The following is a 25,873-nucleotide window of genomic DNA, read 5'->3' as shown; positions in this document are numbered from 1 at the left end:
CATGAAAACTCTTTAGCAAGAAAGGACTGAGTTCAGCTTTATAGAAACCAAATAGCCATGTCTCTCCATTACAATTTAAAGCTTTTTGTTTTCTAGGGAAGGATAGCTTTGCAGAACTGTGCAGTTTGAATGGAGCATAAGCTTCTGGGCTGAAGATGAGTCGTTGATGTGTAATGGATCATTAACTTTAATGTCAAGATTATTTTTAAAATAGCGACTACCCATCAGCAGAGAACACAGAAGCCTAGCAATCCAGGATAAAATGGCTGCAAGGGAAGCATCCAGCAGTGGGTGGGCAGGGCCATGCAAGGAATGACATCTTATGGAACATGGGCTGCTACTAGAATGGACCACTGGAGACCATCTGTGCTGAAGCAAAACCACAGTTTTGAGTTGACTGGAAAACCTAAGCTTAGTACACAAGATTATTTACCATAACATCCTACCTGTTAATGAGCACTTTAACTTCAACCATAATAACACAAGGGCTATCAATAGATTCAGACTCAATGTAATTCGCTCTAATCTTGATTGTAGGAAATATGAATTCTGCAATAGAGTAGTAAATGTCTGGGACACTCTACCTGATCCTGTTGTTAGTCTCTCTAACCCCCATACCTTTTACCTTAAACTAACTATTGTGGACCTTTCACCTTTCTTAAGAGGTCCGTAAGGGGGTGTGCATAAGCGCACCAACGTGTCTACCGTCCCTGTTTTACTGTCCCCAATTATATGTACTCATTTTATAAGTTTATGGGTATGTTTTGCTTATTTATAGCCTTTTATTTGTGCCAATTTTTTTCATATGTCTATGTCTATACCAGGGGTCAGCAACCTGTGGCTCTTTCATCCCTCTGCTGCAGCTTCCTTTCACTGGTCGGTGCCACAATTGATAGGGCTTTTGGTTAGGACAGGTAGAGGAAAAAGAACACCGCACTAGGAGGAGACTCTATGGGAAACCGGATTGCTGGTCAGCTCCAGAATTGAACAGGGGGCTTCCGGTTAGGACCTTTGTGGCTCTTTGAGGGTTTAAGGTTGCAGACCCCTGGTCTATACTGTTACTTGTTTCCTTGTACTTGTTGACAAACAAACAAACAAACAAACAAATAAAAAACACAGATACGGAATGCATTTCATGAGCTGGAATGAGAGGAGGACATTGTCATCCATTCCTGCACTCCAATGACAGAGAGCAGCCCTTAATGCTGATAGGCCAAGCCGAAAGTCTGGATCTGCTTTAGATTAGAGCTATCCTTTTCCAATTCACTTCATTCCAGTTGAAACTGGTTTGTAAAAACTGCCAGAATCTTGTTGAAAAATCCTTGCTATGGCTGACATCTTAGCTTATAGAACACCACTCTCAATGGAGCAAATAGTTGCACAAGACCTCTGTCAGGTAAATGGGTGAGCTGCAAGCAGTAAAACAGCTGAAAAACTTAAGCATACCATTTTGAGAACCAACAGATGATCAAGAAAATAACTGCATTCTGTTGTGAATAGCTCCCACACAGCTTCTTTCTTCTTTGTGTCGAACTGATCACTAGTGGCTTGTGGCTCTAGTTGATACATCTTCAACATTTCATGCCATGTTTTATCCTGTGATTGTGAATACAAATATACAGTACACTTCTTTATACATATACATTCTCAAATGGATCTTTGCTGTTTTAACACCAGAATGATTGTTGATGGTCATATGCAGTGGTGGGATTCAGCCAGTTCGCACCACTTCAGGAGAACCGGTTGTTAACTTTCTGAGCAGTTTCGTGAACTGGCTGTTGAAAGAAATCATTAAGGCAGAAAACCAGTTGTTAAATAATTTGAATCCCACCCCTGGTCTTATGTTGAATATTTATTATAGGATTAAAACTCATATAAAATAACATTAATAGTATTTATATATTGCACTGAGAAAAATAATCAGTTAAGAGAAATCAAAGTACAAAGTTAAAACAAATGTAGCTAAAATTATCTGTTAAGAAATATTATACCTTTACATTGTGAAATTTGTAGCCACCACACTCTGACATTTTAATGGTTAGAGTCGAGAGACAATATTCCAGCTCAGCCATTTGTTTTTGTTTGTCTTTATTCTATTTAAAGAGAAAATTCACATGTTAATTTGAAAAAGTTAAAGTCATATTTTTAAACTGGAGGGAAGAGGGAAGTTTGCAGATCATTTTCCAATAAAGTCTCCCTTTAGAAAAATAAGTTCAAACTTCAAGAAGGCAGCCCAGAAGATAATGTGATTGCCAATCATTATGGAATATAGACCAAAAAATAAAGAAGACCAATAGACTAGATTAGCCAGCACTTGCATAGGAAAATAAACAGGGAAATATTGTGCATATTTTTATTATAAATGAATATTTTCAGAATATATTGAATGCAGAAGAATTAAATGTGTTTATTTATTCACCCTCCTTAAATTATGACAGTATCCCTTTCTCTCTTCCAACAAAATGGAAGAAACTTTTCTGTAAACTGTATAAAAACACATGGCTTGTGTTTTTATACAGCTTACAGAAATACTACATGAGTTGAATATCAGTGCAAAATACAGGGCTGCTATAATGATAAAAAGCTGCCCTTCCCTGCTATTTTATAATATGTTATAGATAATATGTTGACTAACTCTTGATCTGAATTTAAAATTCAAACCACATTGATGAACACTAGGTATGTGCCGGTCTGAATGTTATTATTTCCTTCCTTCCTTCCTTCCTTCCTTCCTTCCTTCCTTCCTTCCTTCCTTCCTTCCTTCCTTCCTTCCTTCCTTCCTTCCTTCCTTCCTTCCTTCCTTCCTTCCGGGATTTGTTATCTAATTTTGAAATAAACAATCACCAGCCAAAACTTCTAAGAGAAAACAATGGTAATTTTATTCTTCACTTTGCAAAGAGGGTGGACCACACACACACATGCAAGTATAGTGGACACACACTAAATCATCAATATGTTTGCCTTATATTTTCTAGTCCTGTTACAAATTTACCTCCCACCTTTTCTTCATTGGCTTAGCACTCATGCTGTCAAAAGCTGTCCAAAGCATCTAAAGTGAATACATTATCTCTGCCCATGATTACATCTCCCACTACTCTAATTCTATCTCACCCCACCCTTATTTACGGATTACCTTTTACGGTCATAGTTTCTACAGCTTGTCTCTAGAGTAACATATCAGCAAATTCTGGTTAAGACTGGTTTCTAGCATAGCAGAGGCCTTCTTACATACAATTCTCAATCTTCAGTCTAGCCCATTAAATTAGAAATGTATACAATGTATTTTCTTCACAGGCCAGCATGTTTTCTTACAATTCTGTAAAAACAATACATTCTGTTTTCCTTCCTTCCTTCCTTCCTTCCTTCCTTCCTTCCTTCCTTCCTTCCTTCCTTCCTTCCTTCCTTCCTTCCTTCCTTTCCTCCCTCCCTCTTTCCTCCCTCCTTCCCTTCCTTCCTTCCTTCTTTCCTTCCTTCCTTCCTTCCTTCCTTCCTTCCTACCTTTTTTTCACCTGTCTCTCTCACTCACTACACCCACACTTACCCGTCTAAACCACCTCCCACTCTACCACCAACCACCACTACCAAGTGACCAAACATACCTGCCAAATTAATATACTTTTGTTCAAGAGCGCACTTAATCCAGGGAAAAGACCTGGTTGTCAAGGCCCATTAAAAAGTCAGTGGAGCCAGGAAAATATGAACCTCTAAGAATAGTATTTCAGAGGGCAGAAATTGTGGCAATGAATTTCAGAATTTCATCAGGTTTTCAGTGTATAGAGTATCAACTGAGAGTGAGATGGAAAATCTGCAAAATTTGCAAAATACTCACAATTCCTTTTTTAGCAAATGGCCACCAGGTTCTTTTGGATTCTATTGCACGGAAGAAAAAGAAGACCGTTGTTAAAGTAACAAAAACGTATATTTTAGAAAATACGATTGTGTGATCCTATTTACACAACATAGTTAACTCAGTTGATCCAGGGCCTTGGGAAATGATCAGGTCTTCAAGGCCTATTTAAAGGAGAGCAGAATCAGAGAAATTTGAACCTTTGGGGAGGACACTATTCTAGAGGGCTAACCCACTCAAATCAACTTACAATGTTCTAGCAGCACACAGCTTTGTCAAAAATTGCCATTTTGAGAATACTGAATCATTCCCTCCCCAGCTCCATGTCTCCAGGAATCATATCTAGTATCCTACAAGATGTTACACCAAGGAAATCCGGTAGAGGGGTCTTGTATCATCAGGCTCTTCTCCAATAATCAGCCAACCAACAGTGTTCGGCAAAAGAAGGAAAAAAGAGTAGAAAAAGGGAAGAAAACTGGCAATGTGTTGGTTGAGGGAAAAACATTCTTTTGCCTCCCACCAACCCGTACTCTCTCACAGAGAGGGCCTTCTCAGGGTGCCGTCCGCCAAACAATGTCGGCTGGCGGCCCCCAGGGGTAGGGCCTTCTCTATGGGAGCTCCTACGCTCTGGAATGAGCTTCCCCCTGGGTTACGTCAAGTGCCTGATCTTCGGACCTTTCGCCGTGAGCTGAAAACGCACCTATTTATTCAAGCGGGACTGGCTTAAAATTTTAGTGGGGTTATTTATATTTTAATGTTTTAAATGGTTTTAAATTCGGCCACCTTATAATATGCTTGTTTTAATTTCTTTTAATGTTTATAATGTGATTTTTTACATGGCTGTACACCGCCCTGAGTCCTTCGGGAGAAGGGCGGTATAAAAATTGAATAAAATAAAATAAATAAATAAATAAACATTGCTTCCTAGGCCACTCACATGTGAGGTGCTGCAGGATAGTACTTTCTATTATCCCCTTTTCAACGTCAACTTGAAATTGCTGGGCATCATCAGTATATTGATGATAGCCAGTTAAATCTTTTGATTCTAACCCAGCCAAGAGAGCTGTCAAATTCTATCTCAGTGCCTGTACAGGTTTGAATCAAGAGAAACCATTTTGACTCAATCCTATCACGACCAAATGGCTGTGGTTATTTAGACCACCCAGTTGGGATGTTCCAACTTTAACCACAGATAAGGTGGCACTTTTTCATTCAAGGGTGATGTGTAATTTGGAGATGTTCCTGGATTCGTAGTTCCTTCCTGATGAGCAGATGGGAACTGTGGTCAGGAAAGCCTTTGCACAGCTTCATCTGGTGTGCATGTTTTTCCTGCCAGCAATATGTGACTCATCTTGAAGACCATATGGAAGCTTCAAATTATTCAGAATGCAGCAACCTGAGCAGTGATGGGCATGCCACAGTATATCCATGTAACACCTCTACTTTGCAAGCTGGACTGGTTGCCTATTTGCTTCTGGTGAAATTCAGGATGCTGGCTACTCATGGCATAAGGCCTAATTACTTGAGGGACTGCCTGTCCCATAGTATCTGATCTTGGAGGGTTGGTGTGTTCTGAGTCCCTTCAATTTAGCAATGCCATCTATTAGTACTCCAGAAGCACCTTTCTCTGTTGCAGATCTTGCCCTATGGAATGAGGCTCCCTGGAGATCCCATCCTGCTGGTGTTTCAAAGGGGCCTGAAAGCCTGGCTCTTTAACTGCCCTTTGATGCAGATGATTGAAACATCCTTCTAACTTGGATTGTTTTCTTTTTCCACATGGTTTGTTATTATGCCACTTCAACTCTTCTTTTGTTTTGTGTTGATTTTATTGTGCTATTTTTCGTGTTTAAAATCATTTGCAATTGTCTTACTTTTGACTGGGTCATAGTGTTCACAATCTAACTGCAAAGAGCACTTTAATAAAACGAGGAACTATTTTAACCTTCCTAACTACATAGGTGACTGGACTTAAGTGTTCTGAGGTGACCTATCTCCATTCATAGCTTAATTTGTTGTGAGAACTAACCTTGATTTGTCTAATGTATTAAACTAATGTTTGTTTGTGATTCAGAATCTTTTTTTTTAAGAAACAAAGCCATTGTCCTAGCATGCTGAACAAACCAGGTCTTTAGTTTGAACTATTATGCTGGGAGTTTTGGAGGGCATTGTTTGCACATAATATGTATATATGAACATGAAATCATGGTTTGTTATCCACATTTAGAGTTTATCATGTTCTTTCCCACCAAGGTCTGGGGCACAGAGCATTTTGATGGGGACTGGTGTTGTTTTCACAGCCAATGGTGTAAAACTGTGGTTGCAGTGCTACATTTAACAGTATAAAACCCGCAGAAGTTATTTTGAGTTAAAACCCCAATTCACAGTTTTCCCTCCCTGACCTGAGTTTTGCAGTGATGCTGATTGGTATAGGAATTGCGCTGCACTGTCTGATATCAACAAGTCTCCAGGAAACATCTCAAGTCCCGGCAAACTCACCACCACTGAGCTGTGCCTGCGGATAGCTGACCTGTATAGTTTACAAGGAAAGCAAAAACAGGGTGCTTAATTACTTCCAGGAAAGTTGTTATTAAAGAAGGGAAAAAATGCACCTCCGACTTCATTTTTACCCAAGACTCCCAACATTCATAGGTTCAAGCAAACAAGCAACATTGTATAATAATATATAGGCATTTACCCAATCAACATTGACCTAGATGAAAATAATGTTGGTCAAACAATTTCAACTTAGCCATCATACAGCAGCCATGTCATCTCTGTCCTAATATATCCTCGTTCATTCTAAGGCTGACTTGCAATGATTTTCATCTCATATTTTACCAGCACAAATATAAACGTTTTTTAACTGAGTAAATACAGATACCATTAATACAAATATACAATATAATACATGCATTTTGCATGTTTAAATAGCAGCTCCCCATAACAGTTTTGTTCCTACTGTTGTGCAGCCTCCTTGCAAGCTAAGAAATAATGGCTTATGGCAATGAATCATGTCAGTCTGGTTTTCTATTTTCTGGTTTCCTTGTGATATGCCTGAAAGAGTCTAAAAGACCCATATGGCTAACTAATGAATCAGCTTGGATGGCATACTGACACATTCCTTCTGTACTCAAATGCAAAGATTTACTTACATGTATTTATACCCCTTTTAGATTTTGAACCTTATTTCACCATTGCAAGAATAAGGATATGAATAATGACCTAAGGAATTATTTAATGAAAATAATTTTAGAACGCAGTACATTTTCTTATTGCTAATACTGTTCAGGAAAATAAGAATGTGTTATATTTCACTTTCCCCTTCCTGCCTTGTCATGGCAAAAGGGCTTCAGTAGCTTAGTGAAGCTATGAGCAATGCCATGCAGGGCCACCCAAGACGGACAGGTCATAGCAGAGAGTTCTGACAAAACGTGACCCACTGGAGAAGGAAATGACAGCCCACTCCAGTATCTTTGCCATGAAAACCCCACAGACAGTATCAAAAGGCAAAAAGATATGACAATGGAAGATGAGCCTCTCAGGTTGGAAGGTGTCCAATATACTATACTGGGGAAGAGCAGAGGGCTAGTACTAGTAGCACCAGAAAGAATGAAGCAACTGGGTCAGAGTTGAAAGGACACTCAGCTGTGGATGTATCTGGTGTGAAAGGAAAGTCCGATGCTGCAAAGATTTTTTCTCCATAGGAACCTGGAATGTAAGATCCATGAATAAGGTAAGCTGGACATGGTCAAAGAAGAGATGACAAGACTGAACATCGACACTTTAGGAATCAGCGAACTAAAATGGACAGGAATGGGTGAATTTAATTCAGATGACCATCAGGTATACTACTTAGGGCAAGAATCCCTCAGAAGAGAGGAAATAGCCTTCATAGTCAATAAAAGAGTAGGAAAAGCAGTACTGGGATACAATCTACAAAATGACAGAATGATCTCAGTTTGAATCCAAGGCAAACCATTCAGCATCACAATAGTCCAAATCTATGCCCCAACCACTGGTGCTGAAGAGGATGAAAATTGAGTGGTTCTATGAAGCCCTACAACACCTTCTAGAATTAACACCAAAAAATGATGTCCTTATCATCATGGGGGATTGGAATGCTAAAGTAGGAAGCCAAAAGGTAACCAGAATAACAGGAAAGTTTGGCCTTGGAATACAAAATGAAGCAGGGCACAGGCTGGTAGAATTTTGTCAAGAGAATACGATGGTCATAGCAAACACTCTTTCCCAACAACCCAAGAGACGACTCTACACATGGACATCACCAAATGGTCAACACAGAAATCAGATTGACTATGTGCTCTGCAGCCAAAGATGGAGAAGCTCTATATAGTCAGTAAACACAAGACCAGGAACTGACTGTGGCTCAGATCATGAGATTCTCATTGCAAAATTTAGGCTTAAATTGAAGAAAGTAAGGAAAAGCGCTAGGCCACTCAGGTATGAACTAAATCATATCCTTGATGAAGTGGATAAACAGGTTTAAGGTATCCCAGTAGAAGTGACAAACAGATTTAAGGAATTAGATCTGATAGACAGATCTGAAGAACTATGGACTGAGGTTTGCAACATTATACAAGAGGTAGCAACTAAAACCATCCCGAAGAAAAAGAAATGCAAGAAAGCAAAATAGCTGTCTGAGGAAGATTTACAAATAGCTGAAGAAAGAATGGAAGCGAAAGGCAAGGGAGAAAGAGAAAGATACACCCAATTGAATGCAGAATTCCAGAGAATAGCTAGAAGAGATAAGAATGCATTTTTAAATGAACAGTGCAAAGAAATAGAAGAAAACAATAGAATATGGAGGACCAGAGATCTCTTCAAGAAAATTGGAGATATGAAGGGAACGTTTCATGCAAAGATGGGCATGATAAAGGACCAAAAAGGCAGGGACCTAACAGAGGCAGAAGAGATTAAGAAGAGGTGGCAAAATTAAACAGAAGAACTATACAAGAACGAGGTTAACATCTCTAATAACCATGATGGGGTGGTCACTGACTTCGAGCCAGACATCCTGGAATCTGAAGTCGAATGGGCCTTAGGAAGTCTGAACAACAATAAAGCTAGTGGAGGTGACAGTATTCCAGTTGAGCGATTCAAAATCTTAAAAGACGATGCAATGAAAGTGCTACACTTAATTTGTCAGCAAATTTGGAAAACTCAACAGTGGCCACAGGATTGGAAAAGGACAGTGTACATTCCAATTCCAAAGAAGGGCAATGCGAAAGAATGTTCAAACTACCGTACCATTGCACTCATTTCAGATGCTAGCAAAACTATGCTCAAAATTCTACAAGCTAGGCTCCAGCTGTATGGGGACCAAGAACTACCAGAAGTACAGGCAGGATTTCGAAGAGGCAGAGGAACTAGAGATCAATTTGCCAACATAGGCTGGATCATGGAGAAAGCTAGGGAGTTCCAGAAAAACATCTACTTCTGTTTCATTGACTATGCTAAAGCCTTTGATTGTGTGGATCACAACAAATTGTGGCAAGTTCTTAAAGAGATGGGAGTACCAGACCATCTTATTTGTCTCTTGAGAAACCTATGTATCTGTGGGTCAAGAAGCAATAGTGAAAACTGGACACGGAACCACTGATTGGTTCAAAATTGAGAAAGGAGTACGGCAAGGCTGTATACTGTCCCCCTGCCCATTTAACTAATATGCAGAGCACATCATGAGAAAGGCGGGGCTAGATAAATCACAAGTTGGAATTAAGATTGCCGAGAGAAATATCAACAACCTCAGATATGCAGATAATACTACTCTAATGGCTGAAAGCGAAGAGGAACTAAAGACCCTCTAGATGCGGGTAAAGGTGGTGAGTGCAAAAGTTGGCTTGAAACTCAATATTAAGAAAACTAAGATCATGGCATCCGGCCCTCTCAATTCCTGGCAAATAGGTGGGGAAGTAATGGAGATAGTGGCAGATTTTATTCTCCTGGGCTCCAAGGTCACTGCAGATGGGCACTGCAACCAAGAAATTAAAATACGCTTGATCCTAGAGAGGAAAGCTATGGCAAATCTAGACAGCACACTAAAAAGCAGAGACATCCATCACCCTACCAACAAAATTATAGTCAAGCCTATGGATTTCCCAGTTGCAATGTATGGCTGTGAAAGTTGGATCATAAGGAAGGCTGAGTGCCAAAGAATTGAGGCCTTTGAACTACGGTGCTGGAGAAGACTCCTGCGAGTCCCTTGGACTCCAAGACAATCAAACCAGTAGAAGAGATCAACCCTGACTGCTCTTTAGAAGGCCAGGTCCTGAAGATGAAACTGAAATATTTTGGCCACTTAATGAAAAGGAAGGAGTCACTGGAGAAGAGCCTAATGCTGGGAGTGATTGAGGGAAAAGAAGAAGGAGATGAGGTGGCTGGACGGAGTCACTGAAGCAGTAGGCGTGAGCTTAAATGGACTCCTGGGGATGGTAGAGGACAGGAAGGCCTGGAGGAACATTGTCCATGGGGTCATGATGGTCGGACACGACTTCGCGACTAACAACAACAACATATTTCACTTTAGCCATATGGAAATATTACAATCCCTGTTATATAATGGTGTTTTAAAGTTGCAAACAATTTATGATAAACTCAAAATTGAGAATCTATATAACATGTTTTATTATAGTTTTCTCTCCCAGGTTTTACCAGAAACCATTGAATCAATCAAAGAATATGATAAATCAAGCACAACAGGATTGGTATAGCCACTATAGTTTGCATATTTTAATTTATTCTGCACAAAATCTGAGAAAGTTATCATCTCTTTTGATTCCAGAGAGCATGATTCTGCCTAACTCTGTTCTGCAAGATCAGGCCAAAAAATTAATCACCCAAATCATATTAGCCAATGAAAACTTCTTTCTTGCTCAAATTCCAGGCTGGTTTTATTCAAAGAAGCCAAGTTATATGCTCTCTTCAGGATAAAAGATCCATTATTTAGAATAGAATAGAACACTCACAAAGGAAAAAGGAAACCTGAACAGTTTGCTGCCATATGCAATCTGATCCTTGTGACAACAACCTCATCCTTCCTAACAGGATGAGCCTGTTGTAATATTTTTATATAAAAAAGCTATAAAATTGAACAATATTATCCACACGTAACAAAAGAGGGAAGAGAGGAGAGATTATGGTGTTCCAAAAGCAAAGAATAGATCCTAGCAATGTAAATAGAATTGGTAATTTTATTTTTAAAGGCAGTTTATACTTGCAAACATCAAATAACTGAACAATTGTTGAAGTATCTATTTGTTCTTCTATCATTAACAGGTAAAATAAACAAACATGGTTGATTAATCTGTGATGGCCTTAATATTATTTAATATTTAATATTATCTTACATTTTAGGAATCAGTCTATGCTTGATGCATCTGTAGCAACATGGACTTCGTGTAATGCCTTGTGCAGAATAGCTATAATAATCTTCCTCAATATTGACCATCTGTTTAGACCTGAAATCCAATACACCCAAAAGGCATTTGGGAAAAGGTCATCTGAATTGTAGATGTATTTTCAACCTTTTTTTCAAGGGTTTAAAAAAAACTTGGAAAAATATATATTATAGTAGTCTTTTTTGCTTTGGCATGTTTCAACTCTGTTAGCAATTTCAAGCAGTTGTGCAGCTACTTCTAACAGTACAAAATGAAAAGACAAATATAGCTGGGCATGTCTGAACTAATATGCAAACACGAAGTACCTGTTGTTAAAAGAACAACCTGGCCACCTATGTTTAAACAGAAATGGTTTTGTTAGATGCAGTGAATATATCACTCTTACTTCTCAACATGAAATAGCACGAGAATATTATGTTGATGTTAAAATAGCAAGATTAAGTATATACATACCTACTAGATTTATGTAAATCCAAGGCCTGAGAAAATAAGGCATTTATTTATTTTTATTTTTTATTTATTTATTTTGTCACAACAGTATATATAAGCATAAGCATGAAAGTAACTATATAATATATAAGCATATGTATATAAGCATAAGTATGTAATAACTATATTAATTGGATATTAAGTTGAGTGTTAACATTGAGTGTTAGTTATTTTAACTAATGGCTGCGATTCACATGAAAAATGGAATTTCAGAACTAAAACGGAATGTTGATCATCCAAGACCTAAAAATCAGACCAGGAACATATTTAGTCCACCATTCCATAACCAGCTATTTGGATTCAAGAGGCTCACAAGCACAATGGGTAACCATCTTTTCTATGTTGTGCTCAAGCAACAATATACTCCAATGTAAGCTGCCAACTTACTCTTAATTGGAATGGATTGAGTATATTGAGTTGCACTAGTAAATAGTGCCAGTGTGATAGCATATTCACAACTAGAGAAAAAAGATGTCTATTCATTTATATATAACAAGTGTGATGCACATTAATCCCCCCACAATCAAGACAGGAAAGGAGGTGTTCCAGGGACATATTTAAGGGCCACAGCTTGCATTACAGAATACATCAACACCACAGATAACATAATAATTTCTCTTTCATTGGAACCAATTGGAGAAAATAATTCTGGTCATCTCTGACTAATAAATAGCAAGGCTGAGGAAACTGATAACGCTATTACAAAGTATTTTTTCCATAATCATAGGACTGTTCAGTTCATGGATGTTTCATGATGGAATCAAAACTCCCCTATAATTTCCCCATTTCCCCAGGCTTAGATGGCATTTGACATCTTTGGAATTCAGGCCATTTAATAAACCATACTGCGTGACAAATGTTTGATTGGATTTGTGCTTCCTGCTATGAACAACTATGTCAGAAAATGAATTCTAAATTCCTAGATTCTTGGAAATGTTTATTTTTACAATCCAGTTAGGTAAACAGTTTTTATTTAAAAACAAATTAATTATGATTAATAGCCCTCTACTGCTTAACCCGTGAAGAGTCTAAATGGCCCTATAGACTATATTGCCAGCTCCCAGCATTCCTTGACATTGGCTATGGGATTTGATGATGAGGGTTTGAAGATTAGCACCATCTTGAGTGTTTCATGTCATATAAATTATTTGATTTAAATGATAGCTTTTCAACATAAATTAATTATTTTTGGTTTAATAATTAAAGCTATGCAAATTTAATTTGAAAATGACTATATAAGGGGGGGCGTGGCCATGACCGTGGTGGGGTAAGGACCTTTCCTTCACTTCACAGGGCTTAATAATGAAGATTTATGAGGATTAATGCTGTTTGGAATGCACCGTTATGGATGAAAGTTAATAAATCATGAAGTGGAAGTGTTAATAGCCCAGCAGACTGAATTTAAAACTGGTAGGTCATCTGAAACTGCTTGAATTAAGGAGTTTTTACTGCGTGGGATGACCGAACTGGCAGACACAAGGAGTTTGGAATAAACTGCTGTCTTTTGCTTTCCTTATTATAATTATCGTGTTCTGTGTTAAATGCTGAGGCTAAGGAATATCAAAGACTGAATTTGCTAATGAGAAGAATTTTAATTGAAGAGATCGATCTTTTGTGCTGGACTGACTGGCTGATTGGCTGAAGAAGATTTTATTAGGTGTATAATTTTTTTATTATTTTTCTTTTGAGAGGAAATTAATAGCTTGTTTATATTACAGAAAACAAAAAAAGGACTTTGTTTTGAAGTTCAAGCTGGTTTTTTTTTTTCTCTCTGCCGACGTGGAGAAAAAATGGCGCTGATTAAGCTGTGAGGTAATTGTGTTTCTTTGTGGAGTGAATATGACTCATAAGTTACTGATAAGCTACTAACGAGTGCAAATAAGCCGTTTCGCTTCAATTAAAAGATTGTCGTCCCTTGATCTTCATCAAGACCCTCTGTAAAATTGGTTTGACTGCTGTCCTTTGATCTTCACTAAGACTCTTTGAAAATTGGAATCCCAGTTTGAGAAATTTTTGGTTTTGTTTTTTTCAAAATGACTCAACAACTTTCAGAAACGCAGCAAATTGCTGCAGCTTTAAATAAAATTGGGGAAAAAATAGCAGCACTATCAGAGCGTATAGATAATTTGACATTTAAACTGACATCCGAAGTGCAAAATTTAAAGCAAGATATGGATGATAACTTTGCTAAACAAAAAGAGGAAATGACAATGATTAAAGATGAAATGGAGCAGCTGCATGTGCATGAGGCAAAAGTAGATCGGCAAATTGGCAAAATATTTTATAAAATGAGCAGCAAGATAAGAGAATTTGTCTTTTGGAAGAAGAGATGAGGAAATATAATTTTGTTATCAGAGGAATCTCGGAAGAAAGGAAGATAAATTGAAACAGCGGGTTTTGAAATGGATTAATGATTTGGATACGCAACTTACGTTCACAATAGCAGACCTGGCAAGCGTTTTAGAATTGGATATAGAAGGCAAAATGGTTCTAACAGGAATGTGCTTGTCAGGTTCGCAAATCTTGGTGATAAGTTGGAAGTTATGGCCAAGTTAAGAGAGTTGGGAGATGCTTTGAAGTTTGAAGGAAGACTATTCAAGTCTTCCCGGATATATCAAGAGAAGAAAGGGCATGGAGATTTTTTAAAACCAATTACAAAAGTTTTGAGAGATAATGGAATTAAATACAATTGGAGGCCACCACAACAATTGAAATTTTTTATAAAGGAAGGATGCGTACAATCACCCCAGATATAGATGCATTATTATATTTACGGAGCTTGGACTGATTGAGATGGAGGATTTAATGGAGATAAAAGATCAAATGCTTCAGATGGGTGGAACATACGTGGAAACATCAATCTCAGAAGAAGAAAAAGGGGCTATTGGAGGCAAGACTCCAAAGGGTTAAAGAGGAAAGAAATATCACCTGTGTTGGTTGAACAGAAGAAGAGTCGTGAGGATACAGTAGGAGAAGAAGCAGATAAGAGTCTTGGAAAATATGAAGCTGAATGCGGTCATCGCTATCTTTTTTTGAGTGATGAATTTAAATAGACAGCCCGAAAGAAGTGCCCCGGGCATTGGCACGTCCCCTCTCCCCCATTCTCTTTATAGAGGCGAAACCGATGAGGATGTGGGGGAAGAAGATTGTTTGTACTTTATTGTTTGTTTGTTTTGTTTTTTCTGTTTTCTTATTGTTGTTTATATGGTAGTTTAATGTCGGGTGGTGGGGGGCACAGAAAGGAAGATGCGGGGATAGGATTAAAAAATTTATATTTTAAATGGGAGTTATAAAAATAATGTCATGGAATGTGAAGGGTACAGGGAATCAGATTAAAAGAAGAAGATTGGAGCTTAAGATTAAAAGGGATTTACCAGACATTTTATTTTTACAAGAAACTCATCAGAAATCTGAAGATTCAAATAGAATGTATATAAAAGGTATGCAAATATATGAAAAAGCATTTGGAACTTCAAAAGCTAGAGGAGTTGCAACACTGATATCAGATAGGGTGTACTTTGAAAACATAAGGTAATTTTGGATGAAGATGGAAGATATGTAATAATTGTTGGAAATCTTAATGAGGAAAAAGTGACACTTGTTAATTTATATTTACCGAATGAAAACAAAGAGAATTTCTTGAAAAATAACAAAAATTTTGGAGAATGAAAGTGTAGGAAAGTAATTGTGGCTGGGGATTTTAATTAATCAGAGATAAAATAGACAGTACTAATCCCACCCGTTGTGGAGGAGCAAATAAACTGGGGATTTTAAATATGTGGATGCTTCGAAACGGCGTGGTTGATGTGTGGAGAGAGGTTAAAGGAATTGAGAGAGTATACACTTTTTTTTCTAAGATATATAATACATATTCTAGAATTGATTATATTTTTCTTTCTAAAGATTTGTTGAATAATGTGGATAAGGTAGATGTGGGAATTTAAAGATTCTGATCATGCAGAAGTTATGGTGGACTTAGATTTTAATTTTGAGAAAAAGAAGCTATTGGAGATATGACGAGAAATTGTATAAAATGAAAAGGATAAAAATGGATACTTAAAAATTGGAGGAAAGTTGGAGATTAAATGATAACGGGAGGTTAAATTTGAAATTGTTTGGGATGCGATGAAAGCGGTGTTTAGAGGAGAGTATTAAATTATCAAGTAGGAAATATAAAAATTATAAAATTAAAATGGAAAGAGATAAAAATAAGATTAAAGAATTGGAAAATCAATTTTGCTTACTAAAGAAAAAAAATTCTTCAGGAGCTTAATATGTTAAGAAATAAAATGATAGAAGAAGATACAGAGTTAGTAAAAGAAATTTGAGATTTTTAAATAGGAATTTTTGAATTTAGTAATAGAAATTCTAAATTATTGGCAAAGATGGCGAAAGATAAAAGAGAGAAGAGAGAAATTGGAGTTTTGATAGATGATAGAGGTATAAGATGTTATAAAAAATTAGAGAAATGTGAAGTGGTTAGAAACTTTTTTCAGAATCTATATTCAAAGAAACCAATTAATCGGGGAAAATTGCAGAGTTATTTAGAAAAGTATGTGGTGAAAATTGATCAAACATATAAGGAATTGATGGAAGAAGATATAACACAAGATGAGATTAATGGAATAATACAAAAATTAAAATTAGGGAAAGCTCCAGGTGAGGATGGATTACCTGTTGAGTTTTATAAAGAATTTAAAGAATTAATAATACCAAGACTGCAAAAATTATTCAATGGAATATTACATGGTGGGGAAGTACCTTCGTCATGGAATAGAACGGTGATATCCCTAATTCCTAAACCAGATAAAGATTTAGAAAGGATTGAGTCCTATCGGCCCATTTCTTTAATTAATCAGGATGCAAAGATATTTACTGCTATTATAAGTAATAGATTAAATAGATTTATAGATAGATATATAAGTTATAATCAAGTAGGCTTTGTGAAGGGTAGATACATGAGTGATATTGTTAGAAGAGTATTAAATATTATAGATGTAGCTGAATATAATGGTGATAAAATTGGTATAGTATCATTGGATATTTTTAAAGCTTTTGATTCTGTACAATGGGAAACAATTAAAGTAATTGTGGAGGCTTTAGGCTTTGGTAATAAGTTTATACATGTTATTTCAAAATTGTACCAAAAGAGCAGTGCAAGAGTGAAGGTGAATGGAATATTAACTGAAGAGATAAAATTAGAAGCTGGTACGAGACAAGGATGTCCCTGTCCCCAACATTATTTTTATTGGCTATGGAAATATTGACAAAATGATAGAAAAGATGAAGAATTAGAAGGATATAAGGGTATAAGATAAATTTGTATGGATGATACTTTAATTATTTTGAAAATGTAGAGAAAGATTTGAAAAGATATATAAGCATTTGATAGAATTTGAAGAAATGACAGGATTGAAAGTAAATTGGTCAAAGTCAGAATTATTGATGGATAGTAATGGTAATGAGTCTGAGAATATGCAAGAGCAATTTGGGATAAGGATTAAAACACATTGAAATATTTGGGTATAGTGCTTTCACTTAAGGTTAAAGAATTGAAAAAACTTAATTATGATGTGGTGATTAACGAAATTGAGAAGAAGATAGATAAATATAAAATTTTAAAGTTGTCTTGGTTTGGTAGAATTGCAATGTGTAAGATGATGTTGCTGCCCAAGTTCAACTTTTTATTCGAGATGCTACCACTAAATCTGACAGAGAAAGATATTGAAGGATATCAGAAAAAACTGGATAAATTTTGCAATGGTGGCAAAAGACCCAGATTAGTGAAGAAAATGTGGTATCAAAATCAAAAGGAAGGCGGATTAGGAATCCCCAAATTATTTAATTATTACTGTGCGTATGGTATCCGGATAGTGGTAAAAATACTTAAAGGTGAAGATAATTATTGGAGAGATTTAGAGTTAAGGGATATAGAGAAATTTGGATCAAGGTGGTTTTTAGATAAAGCAAATTTAAAATGTGTAAGTAGAAGTTATTGGTTAAAGGGATTAAGTAAAATGTGGAACAAATTTGTTAAAATTTTAATTCCGGATATAATCTTTTTGGGGGAGACAACTGGAATTTGGCCGATTAAAAATAATATAAAACGTAATGAAGTGATTAAAGAGGAAAATATAGAAATTATTAAAGATTGGATAAAAGTTATGGGAAATGAAAGGAGGAATAAAGAAATTATTGAAAAATTAGGGTTAAGTTGGTTTGAAAAATACAGATAGAAAATGGACAAAAAACTAAAGGAAAATTATTCGATAAATAGATGTGAAACTGAATTTGAATATTTAGTATCTCGGATTATGAAAGATGAAATTGGGCTAAAGGGACTCGTTAGTAGGGTTTATAAGATTATAAATTCTGATGAAAAATTACAAAGAGTGATGAGGACAAATTGGGAAAAAGATCTTAATATTGAAATACCAGAATCAGATTGGAATGTGAATTGGAAGAGTAGAATTATGAGAACTTTATCTATAAGGATTAAAGAGCACAATTATAAAGTTGTTTGGAAATGGTATTTGACTCCAGTAAGATTGTCACAAATGGATAAAAAACTAGTAAAAATGTTGGAGATGTGAGATGGAATTGGGGACTTATGAACATATGTGGTATAATTGTGATAAGGTTAAAAGTTTTGGCAACAATTGGAGAAAATGATATTTGAAATGATGGGGAAAGTAATAACATTGAGAGTGGAAACTATATTATTGTTGGTAATTAAGGAAATAGAATTAACAAAATATGAAAAAGAATTGATTAGAATTATGATTATAATAGGTAGAATTATAATAGCTAGATATTGGAAACTGGATGTGATTTTTAGAATAGAAGAGTGGAATTCTGAAATGTGGAAATTAGCTTTAAATGATAAAATGACATGTGATATTAAAATTAGAAGTGGTGTGTATAAAGAAGATATTTTCTGGAAGACTTGGAAACCATTTGTGGACTTTGCGCTTGGAACATTGGACGCTTCAGTACCTGTACCTCGAGAACGTGGATTTTGGCAATCATGAGGATATATCCGAAGACCCAAATCTTCCTTTTATGTATAGCACAAGGGTGTAATAATGTATTTTCTTTTTGTTTGTTTGTTGCAAAAAAAATAATAATAATAATAAAAAAAAAAAAAAGAAAATGACTATATAAGGATGTTCCGATCAATGTCCTTTACAAGTCTTCAAGTTATAAAAAATATGCTATCCAGTGAAAACAGAAGACACGTTTCAACATATTTATGGGACATCAGGTTGAGGCAGGCTGAAATAGGTTGTCAAACAGTGCTAAATTCCTTTTAAATCTAAGAATAATAATGACATGATTTGTTATATGAGATTCTCAGTTGAACAATTCTAATGTATGTAATTCAGCTAATTCAGAAAAGCGAAAAAGTTTTTTTAAAAAAAAATTACTTACCTGGCCATATTGCTGAGAATCATTTCCTTCATGTTCTGGAGAAGGGTTGTTCTCTCTACTGTTCTGCACTGTTTGAGTATTACTGAAATCATCTTTGTTATCTAGTAGATTTGCTGTGGGATTAACTGATGTAGAGTGTTGTACTTGGGTCACTGTATTTGAGTAAATGCCAGAGGACGATGGGAGAGAACAGTGCTGAGGGTGAGAAGGAAGTTCTGGATGCATAGAAAGAAAAATGTCAATTTGTGGCATCTGTTTATCTGTTCTTATGATCTCAGCACTGTCCTGGAGTGGAGCTATTTGAGAAATTGATGATGTGTTCTTTCTTAGCCTCCTCAAGGTTGGAGAAGTAGAAATCCTACTTGGAGCATGCCTATCAAATAGATATGCGGGATTGTCAGCATTATCATACTCCACATTCAATAGATGCAATTTACCAGTCAAGCCCCGCTTCTTGGTGAGGCTACCAGGGCCCAATTTTATCCCTATGTTGGTTGGGGCTGATTTTTCATAGGATGAGGACACGGTATTTCCCAAGTTGCTCTTTTCTATTAAATCCACACTTTCTTTCCAAAGTTCAGTCTCCTTAAATACATGGCACTGTTCATTCGTGTTAATTACTTCATCCATGTCCAGAGAAGATCCACTGTCCATATTTTCCATTCTGGATCATGAAGCATAAATCTATAGTCATAGGATAGAAAAAAGAATAATGTTTTCAGTTGCATAATCAACATCAGTTACGTTGATTATGAAAAATATGAACGTGGGATTTATGGGTTTGGTGACTAGAAAGGATAGACTATATCAGGGGTCTCCAACCTTGACAACTTTAAGACTTGTGGACTTCAACTCCCAGAGTTGAAGTCCACAAGTCTTAAAGTTGCCAAGATTGGAGACCCCTGGACTATATAAGGAAGGAAATTATATTGTAACCTTAGAGAGAAAAGGTATGGTATAAATGCACTTAGCTGCTGTAAGAAAAATCAGAAGCAGCTTCTTCATAACTTTTTATTTTCTTTCTTTTCTTTACTATTTCTTTTTTTGCACTTTTATTTACTTTTAGACTTTGCATTTTTTTCCAAAATGCATATTGTTTTTATACTCTTAAAATGTATTTAATAAAAATTATATGTCAAGAAACTTGGGGTTCTTAAGTGAATCTCAGCTGGCAGTTGTAGCAAAAAAAGCCCATGTAAAATTTCATCTGCAGGAATAATTATGAGCATCTCTGAAGTGGGAGACCTTGCCCTCATTCACATATGCCTTGATTGCCTCTCACTTGGACTATTCCAATGCACTCTACATGGGTTGCACTTGAAATCCTTTTTGAAGCTGGAGCTGCTCCAGAATAGTGATTAGGCTTCATGGATGCTGTTTTAACATCTCTATTTCAAAAGTTAGATTGGGAACCAGTTTGCTTTGAGTGCTGGTTGTTCCTTTTAAAGCTTTTCCAGGCTCAATTTTTCCTTTTAAAGACTTTAAAAAAATCAGATGAACTTGATATAGTTGCAGTTATAGATTTTTTTAAAAAATCTGTTTTTATTTGCGTGTTTTTTCCATTTATTTTGGTGATCGTACATTTTTATGTCTGTTGCAAATGGATAATAAAAACTATGCAAATTTGAGAAAAAAGTGTTTGGGGACCTGGATGACTCCAGGACTACATTCTCCCAATTGTTTCAGTTTGTCCAGATCAAGAAGACTTTTTCAATCAAGGTCCTCCTTCTTTGGAACAGCATTCTGTTGTTACTGTAGCTACAGTATATATATATATTATTCACCCTGTATGGATGATGTGGCTTGGATTATTTCAGTTTACTGAATGTAAACCAACAGCTTACAGTCCCATAAACAGTAACTTCTATTATATAAATCCCGGAGGGTACTTTTCCTTCTATAGATTTCTTGCACTTCTATAAACTTAAGGGTTTGGCAAGCTTGTTTGATACAAAACATGTTAGACTGACCCTTGGAAAACCTTTGTGTATCATTTGTATATGTTTTATACAAGCAACAGAGAATACAATCTTCATAAAATCACACTGCACATCACCTTAAAATATTTTAATTTCACTGTCTTTCAAAAGCACTTTAGAACTAAACATGAAAAAACATGCTCACCTAATTAACATTTTTATAAATAATAGGAGAAGGTAACATTTCTAGAAAGGAAAATTCGATTATCCTTTAGTTCATTACTTACACTTTAAACAGCAAATACACAGCTATTTCAGAGTTGTCTTCTCCTTCAGAAAAAAATACATTACAAGAAATTTTCTTTGAAGGTTGCCTGAATCCTCCAGTAAGTTTCACTACCTTTTAATGTGGTTGAGTTTAGTGTAGTTACCTGAAATGTAACTGTAGTACTTTGTTGTTTGGCTTCTCTAGTCTTCTTTATGAAAGCAACAATAAAAAAACTTGTTTGACCTCTTTGTTTGTTTCCAAGGGATTTTTTTTTTATCACAACAGTGAAAAGGGAAGTGGTAACAAGCTAGTTTACAGAAAGTAACATGATCTACATTACATTACTCATTATATTTGCCCTATAGACATGTTTCTTTAATTCTTTTACTTCTCAGTTTTTTTATTTTTCCCATCTGCTTTCGGGTATCTGCTTAGAGAAGAAATAAATGAAAAAAAATATCAAGAAACATTGCTAGAGTAGATTTGATAGACAGTGTGCTATTCATCTATGAATAAATGTACAATTTGAACAGACTTAGCTGTCTCATAGCCCCAAGATAGTAATACATTCCTTTTCACTCTCGTTTTGGTCTGATCAACTCTACCTGATCAGAAGATTTTGATATCAATTGATATTTTGAGCTTTTGGAAACTCAAGACTCTCCTGGGTTCAGGTTAAGAGCAGAAGTGAGGAAGTAGAAAAAGAGAGGGATTTACCAAAATAAAAATAGGTTGCAGTCAGTTCTGGGGGGCATCTTAGAGATTCAGGATGCTTTTGATTTCAGAGGATCCATGATATTTTGCAACCCACAGATACTTCCTTTTCCATCTTTCTGATATTCTGAGGCCAGAAATAACTTTCTGGATGGGTTGGAAAGGAAGATTTCTGATGATACAAGAACAGTCTCATAACTTTTTGGTTGCGATAATGTTCTTATTTATTCAGAACACTTAAGATGTTATAGCAGGGCCTTCAGGAGTTCTGTTAATAATTTTATTATCATAAATGTTGGGCTTTGAATATATTTAATTCTTAATATATTTACTATACTTTGCCCAAAACAAGTATTCATTAATACAGAGCTAGCTAGCCAATCTGTCTTTTTTTTTTATAAAAAAGTTTTATTTTTACAATCATATCAAATAATTCATCCAATGTACAATTATATACAATTAGTCGGGCTTGCCCAGTCACCACCCCCCTTTTTAACTCTCTTCCCTCTTCTACCTTCTTCTGCCTTCTTTCCAAACCTTCCTCTCCTTCTCTTATCTACATCCTCTCCTCCCTCCACCCTACATTCCTTCTCCCTCTTCTACCCCTCTTCCTTCCTCTTCTCCTCTTTCCTACCTCCTACTCTCTCTTTTACTCAGATCTTTAAAGACATTTAGCCAAGTAGAAGCTAGACAGTTCGTTCCATCTTTAAGATTTCCACCCCCCCCTGATGTCCAACTAAACTATAGTTCCCTGTAATTTAAACAATTTATTTTTCTTGTCCAGTATTCTGGAGCAATTGTGAAAAAATTGTCCATTTTTCTACATGGGAGCTTTTTAGATGACTGGACCCACTCTACATGTATATCCAATGGATTATCCTACTTTCAGTTCTCCAAGCTAAACATTCCTAATGCTTCCGGTATTACTCATAAATATTTTTTCAGGTCTTGATCCTCTTCCCTGCTCTTCTCTAGATATGCTCCAGTTTATACCCAATTTATATTCCTTATCCAATCCCATGTTTTTGTTTTCGAAATCCAGGATTTTGTATGTGTCCTTGCTGAATTTCATCTTGTTAATTTAGTTCTATTATTCAGCTTGTCAGGCTATTCCTCACATGCTCATTCTGTTCTCTCTTATGTCTCTGCAGAGTTGATGTTCATACTTGTAACCCTTGATCCAACTCATTTATGGATATGTTGAAGAGTTCAGAGCTAGAATGGAACCCTGTAATATGTCACCTGGCACTTTTTCCAGTTTAACATTTTATTGCGTTATAAAATATTGTAAAATACAAAATACAAATGTAAATAGAATTTTTCATAGTTGATGCAGCTGATGATGTACTGTATAATTAAGTACAATTCTTCAATTTGCTTATCTTCTCTACTAGGATACCACTGGAAATATTGCCACATGACCAGGACATTCTTGTGATCACCTAAATGCCTTCTAAGAATCTAAATGTCTATATGTTGCAGATCTGTATTAATAATAAATATTGTCCCACCCGCCTCCTTTGGATTCAAATTTTAATCTATTATGAATTTGGCATGAATAGAAAGCTCACATGAATATCATTTCAGTTGCAATGTATTTAGTACAGTTTTAACCTTTGGAAATATTTATTCTTCCTGATAATGGAAATGTTTTTGATAGCAATTGTCACTATCCATTTTTATTGATGAGTTTATTTAATTCATCAATATATTATGGACATGGCAATTGTCCAGATACATCACATTAATTTTCTCTTATTTAATATACCTGATCGGCTACAGTATGAAAATGGCAGGGAGATTGACTGACTCTGGGGAGCTTACTGATCAGCTAGGTCTATGATGGCGAACCTATGGCACACGTGCCAAAGGTGGCATGCAGATCCATCTTTCTGGGCACGCGAGTTGTCACCCAACTCCCCTGCAGCTGTGCATGCGAGTGCACCTCAACTGGTGTTTGGGCCTCCGGTGCACATGCATGCAATTCAGGGGACCCAGCTAGTCTTTGGAGCTCTCTTGTGCATGCATGAGCATTTGTGCATGTGTGTGAGAGTACTTGCATGCAGCACACACATGCATAGATGTTCACACATGTGCATTGCATGCAAAAATGTCATGCATGCACAGATGGAGTGATTGTGTGCACAGTGCACTGGTGTGGGGGCATGTGCGCAAAAGCTGTGCACATGCACAGATGATGTGTTTTTGCGCACAGTACAATAGCACGGATAGCATGTGCATGTGCAAAGCATGCAAAGCGCATACCTGTTCAGCACTCAGTGAGTAAAAGGTTTGCCACCACTGAGCCAGGTCCTGTGGTCATAAGGGGTTTTAGGAAGAAAGTGAGGGAGTCTTGTCCTGTGTTTATTTGCATATTTATTCTTTTAAAATATATTTTCTGTCTTAAAACAGTAGAAACCTTATTGTGGTTTTTAGCAATTCTGCTGAAATTGATTTGGGGGGAGGGACTCTTGAGTCACATAGCATTAGGGCCCTTTCGAGACTTTGGGGACTGCATCTTTCCACTCCTGAAAATGTGAAAATATAAAAACTATTTTTTAAAAAAATAAGAAAATACTATTTTAGCTGCCAGATACAATATAATCAACTACAGTTATTGACATACAGTGATATAACAGCAGCATCTATGAGTTTTTATTATTTTAAGAATTGGCTCCTCCTGCTTTGTGTTTAGATATTCATCATTGTAGAGTTAAAAACTAATTTGGCATCTCTTCAAGGCGGTTACGAAAAGCTAAAGGAAAACAAAAGTGTGGCATCTACAAATTTAGAGTAACTATGAACATTAAAAGTGGCTTGTATGCATTTATTATTCTTTACTTTACAGTAAATTTACCATTTATTTTATCATTTCCAAATATTTTTGACTTACTTTTAATAAGGTAACAATATTTAAAACCAAATAACTTGCCAAGATTCTTTACAGAATAAATGCTTACAATTTTAACTGAATTCAATAAAATCAGGATTCAATAAAATCAATGAAATGGGTATTTCCCCTTTTTAGAATTGCATAGCAGTCCATTAATGGAAGAAGATATTAATATCATATAAAATATATTTATAACTTGCACTTTCAATTATTATTTTCTTACTACTGTCTCAGAACAGTGCATTAAATTATTCTGATTTTATCAGAATGTTTATTCTTCTTCAACAAATGTAACAAAGGCACTATTGAAAAAACACGGCTGTTGTTTTAGTCTTAGGACTGATTCTCTCAATTGTTTAAATTGTAACCCAGAGTTACATGTTTGCTCTTAGAAGAGCATATATTACACTTCTGCTCCTCAAAGCTGCATTGGTTGGCAGTTTGATCACAGGTCCAATTCAAGGTGCTGCTTTTAATCTTTAAAGCCCTTCATGACATGGGACTAAGTTATTGGAGGGAACACCTCTCTCCAATTACATCAATCTCTCCCGTCAGATCTGGCAGAGAAGATACATTCCAGGTACCATCTGGCAGAGATCAGCAACTGGTGGTTCCCAGAAGATGGACCTATTCTCTTATAGTACCAGCAAAACACTCTCCACCCCAAGTCAGTTTAGTGCCATTCCTTGTTATCATTCTGGAAGTCCTTAAGACCTGGTTATGTCACCAGGCCTGGGGGTCCCAGGGAACTGGAGGCATTTTTAGATAGCTCCACTGTGGCTGAACTTTTTACTTTTTCCATGTGGTTTGTATATTTTCAATTTTGATAGTGTTTTCATTATAATATAACTTTTTATATTTTGATAACGATTTTTAAATATTTGTTGTTTGTTG

General features: G+C 36.1%; 1 protein-coding gene across 4 annotated transcripts in view; it reads right to left on the bottom strand.

Moving 5' to 3' along the window:
- PLEKHG7 (pleckstrin homology and RhoGEF domain containing G7) overlaps positions 1-21,580 on the bottom strand; it is a 39,503-nt gene extending 17,923 nt beyond the window's left edge. For 2 of the 4 annotated variants that reach the window (XM_058189711.1, XM_058189713.1), the window contains exons 1-7: positions 21,392-21,568; positions 19,186-19,869; positions 11,719-11,744; positions 6,247-6,374; positions 3,830-3,870; positions 1,992-2,093; positions 1,447-1,596 (exon numbers count right to left, since the gene is read on the bottom strand). In XM_058189711.1, coding sequence (XP_058045694.1) covers positions 1,447-1,596; positions 1,992-2,093; positions 3,830-3,870; positions 6,247-6,374; positions 11,719-11,744; positions 19,186-19,848 — 1,110 coding nt within the window. In that variant the 5' untranslated portion in view covers positions 19,849-19,869; positions 21,392-21,568. Of the gene's footprint in view, positions 1-1,446; positions 1,597-1,991; positions 2,094-3,829; positions 3,871-6,246; positions 6,375-11,718; positions 11,745-19,185; positions 19,870-21,391 lie in introns of those variants that run through there. The other 2 variants (XM_058189712.1, XM_058189714.1) reach the window with 2 other exon arrangements.
- Between the last annotated feature and the right edge of the window lie 4,293 nt (positions 21,581-25,873).

This window comes from Ahaetulla prasina, chromosome 7 (genome assembly GCF_028640845.1).
Source record: "Ahaetulla prasina isolate Xishuangbanna chromosome 7, ASM2864084v1, whole genome shotgun sequence".
In the NCBI taxonomy this organism is placed as follows: domain Eukaryota; kingdom Metazoa; phylum Chordata; class Lepidosauria; order Squamata; family Colubridae; genus Ahaetulla; species Ahaetulla prasina.
Note: the sequence above shows the minus strand (reverse complement) of the source record. Positions and strands in the feature narration are given on the sequence as shown.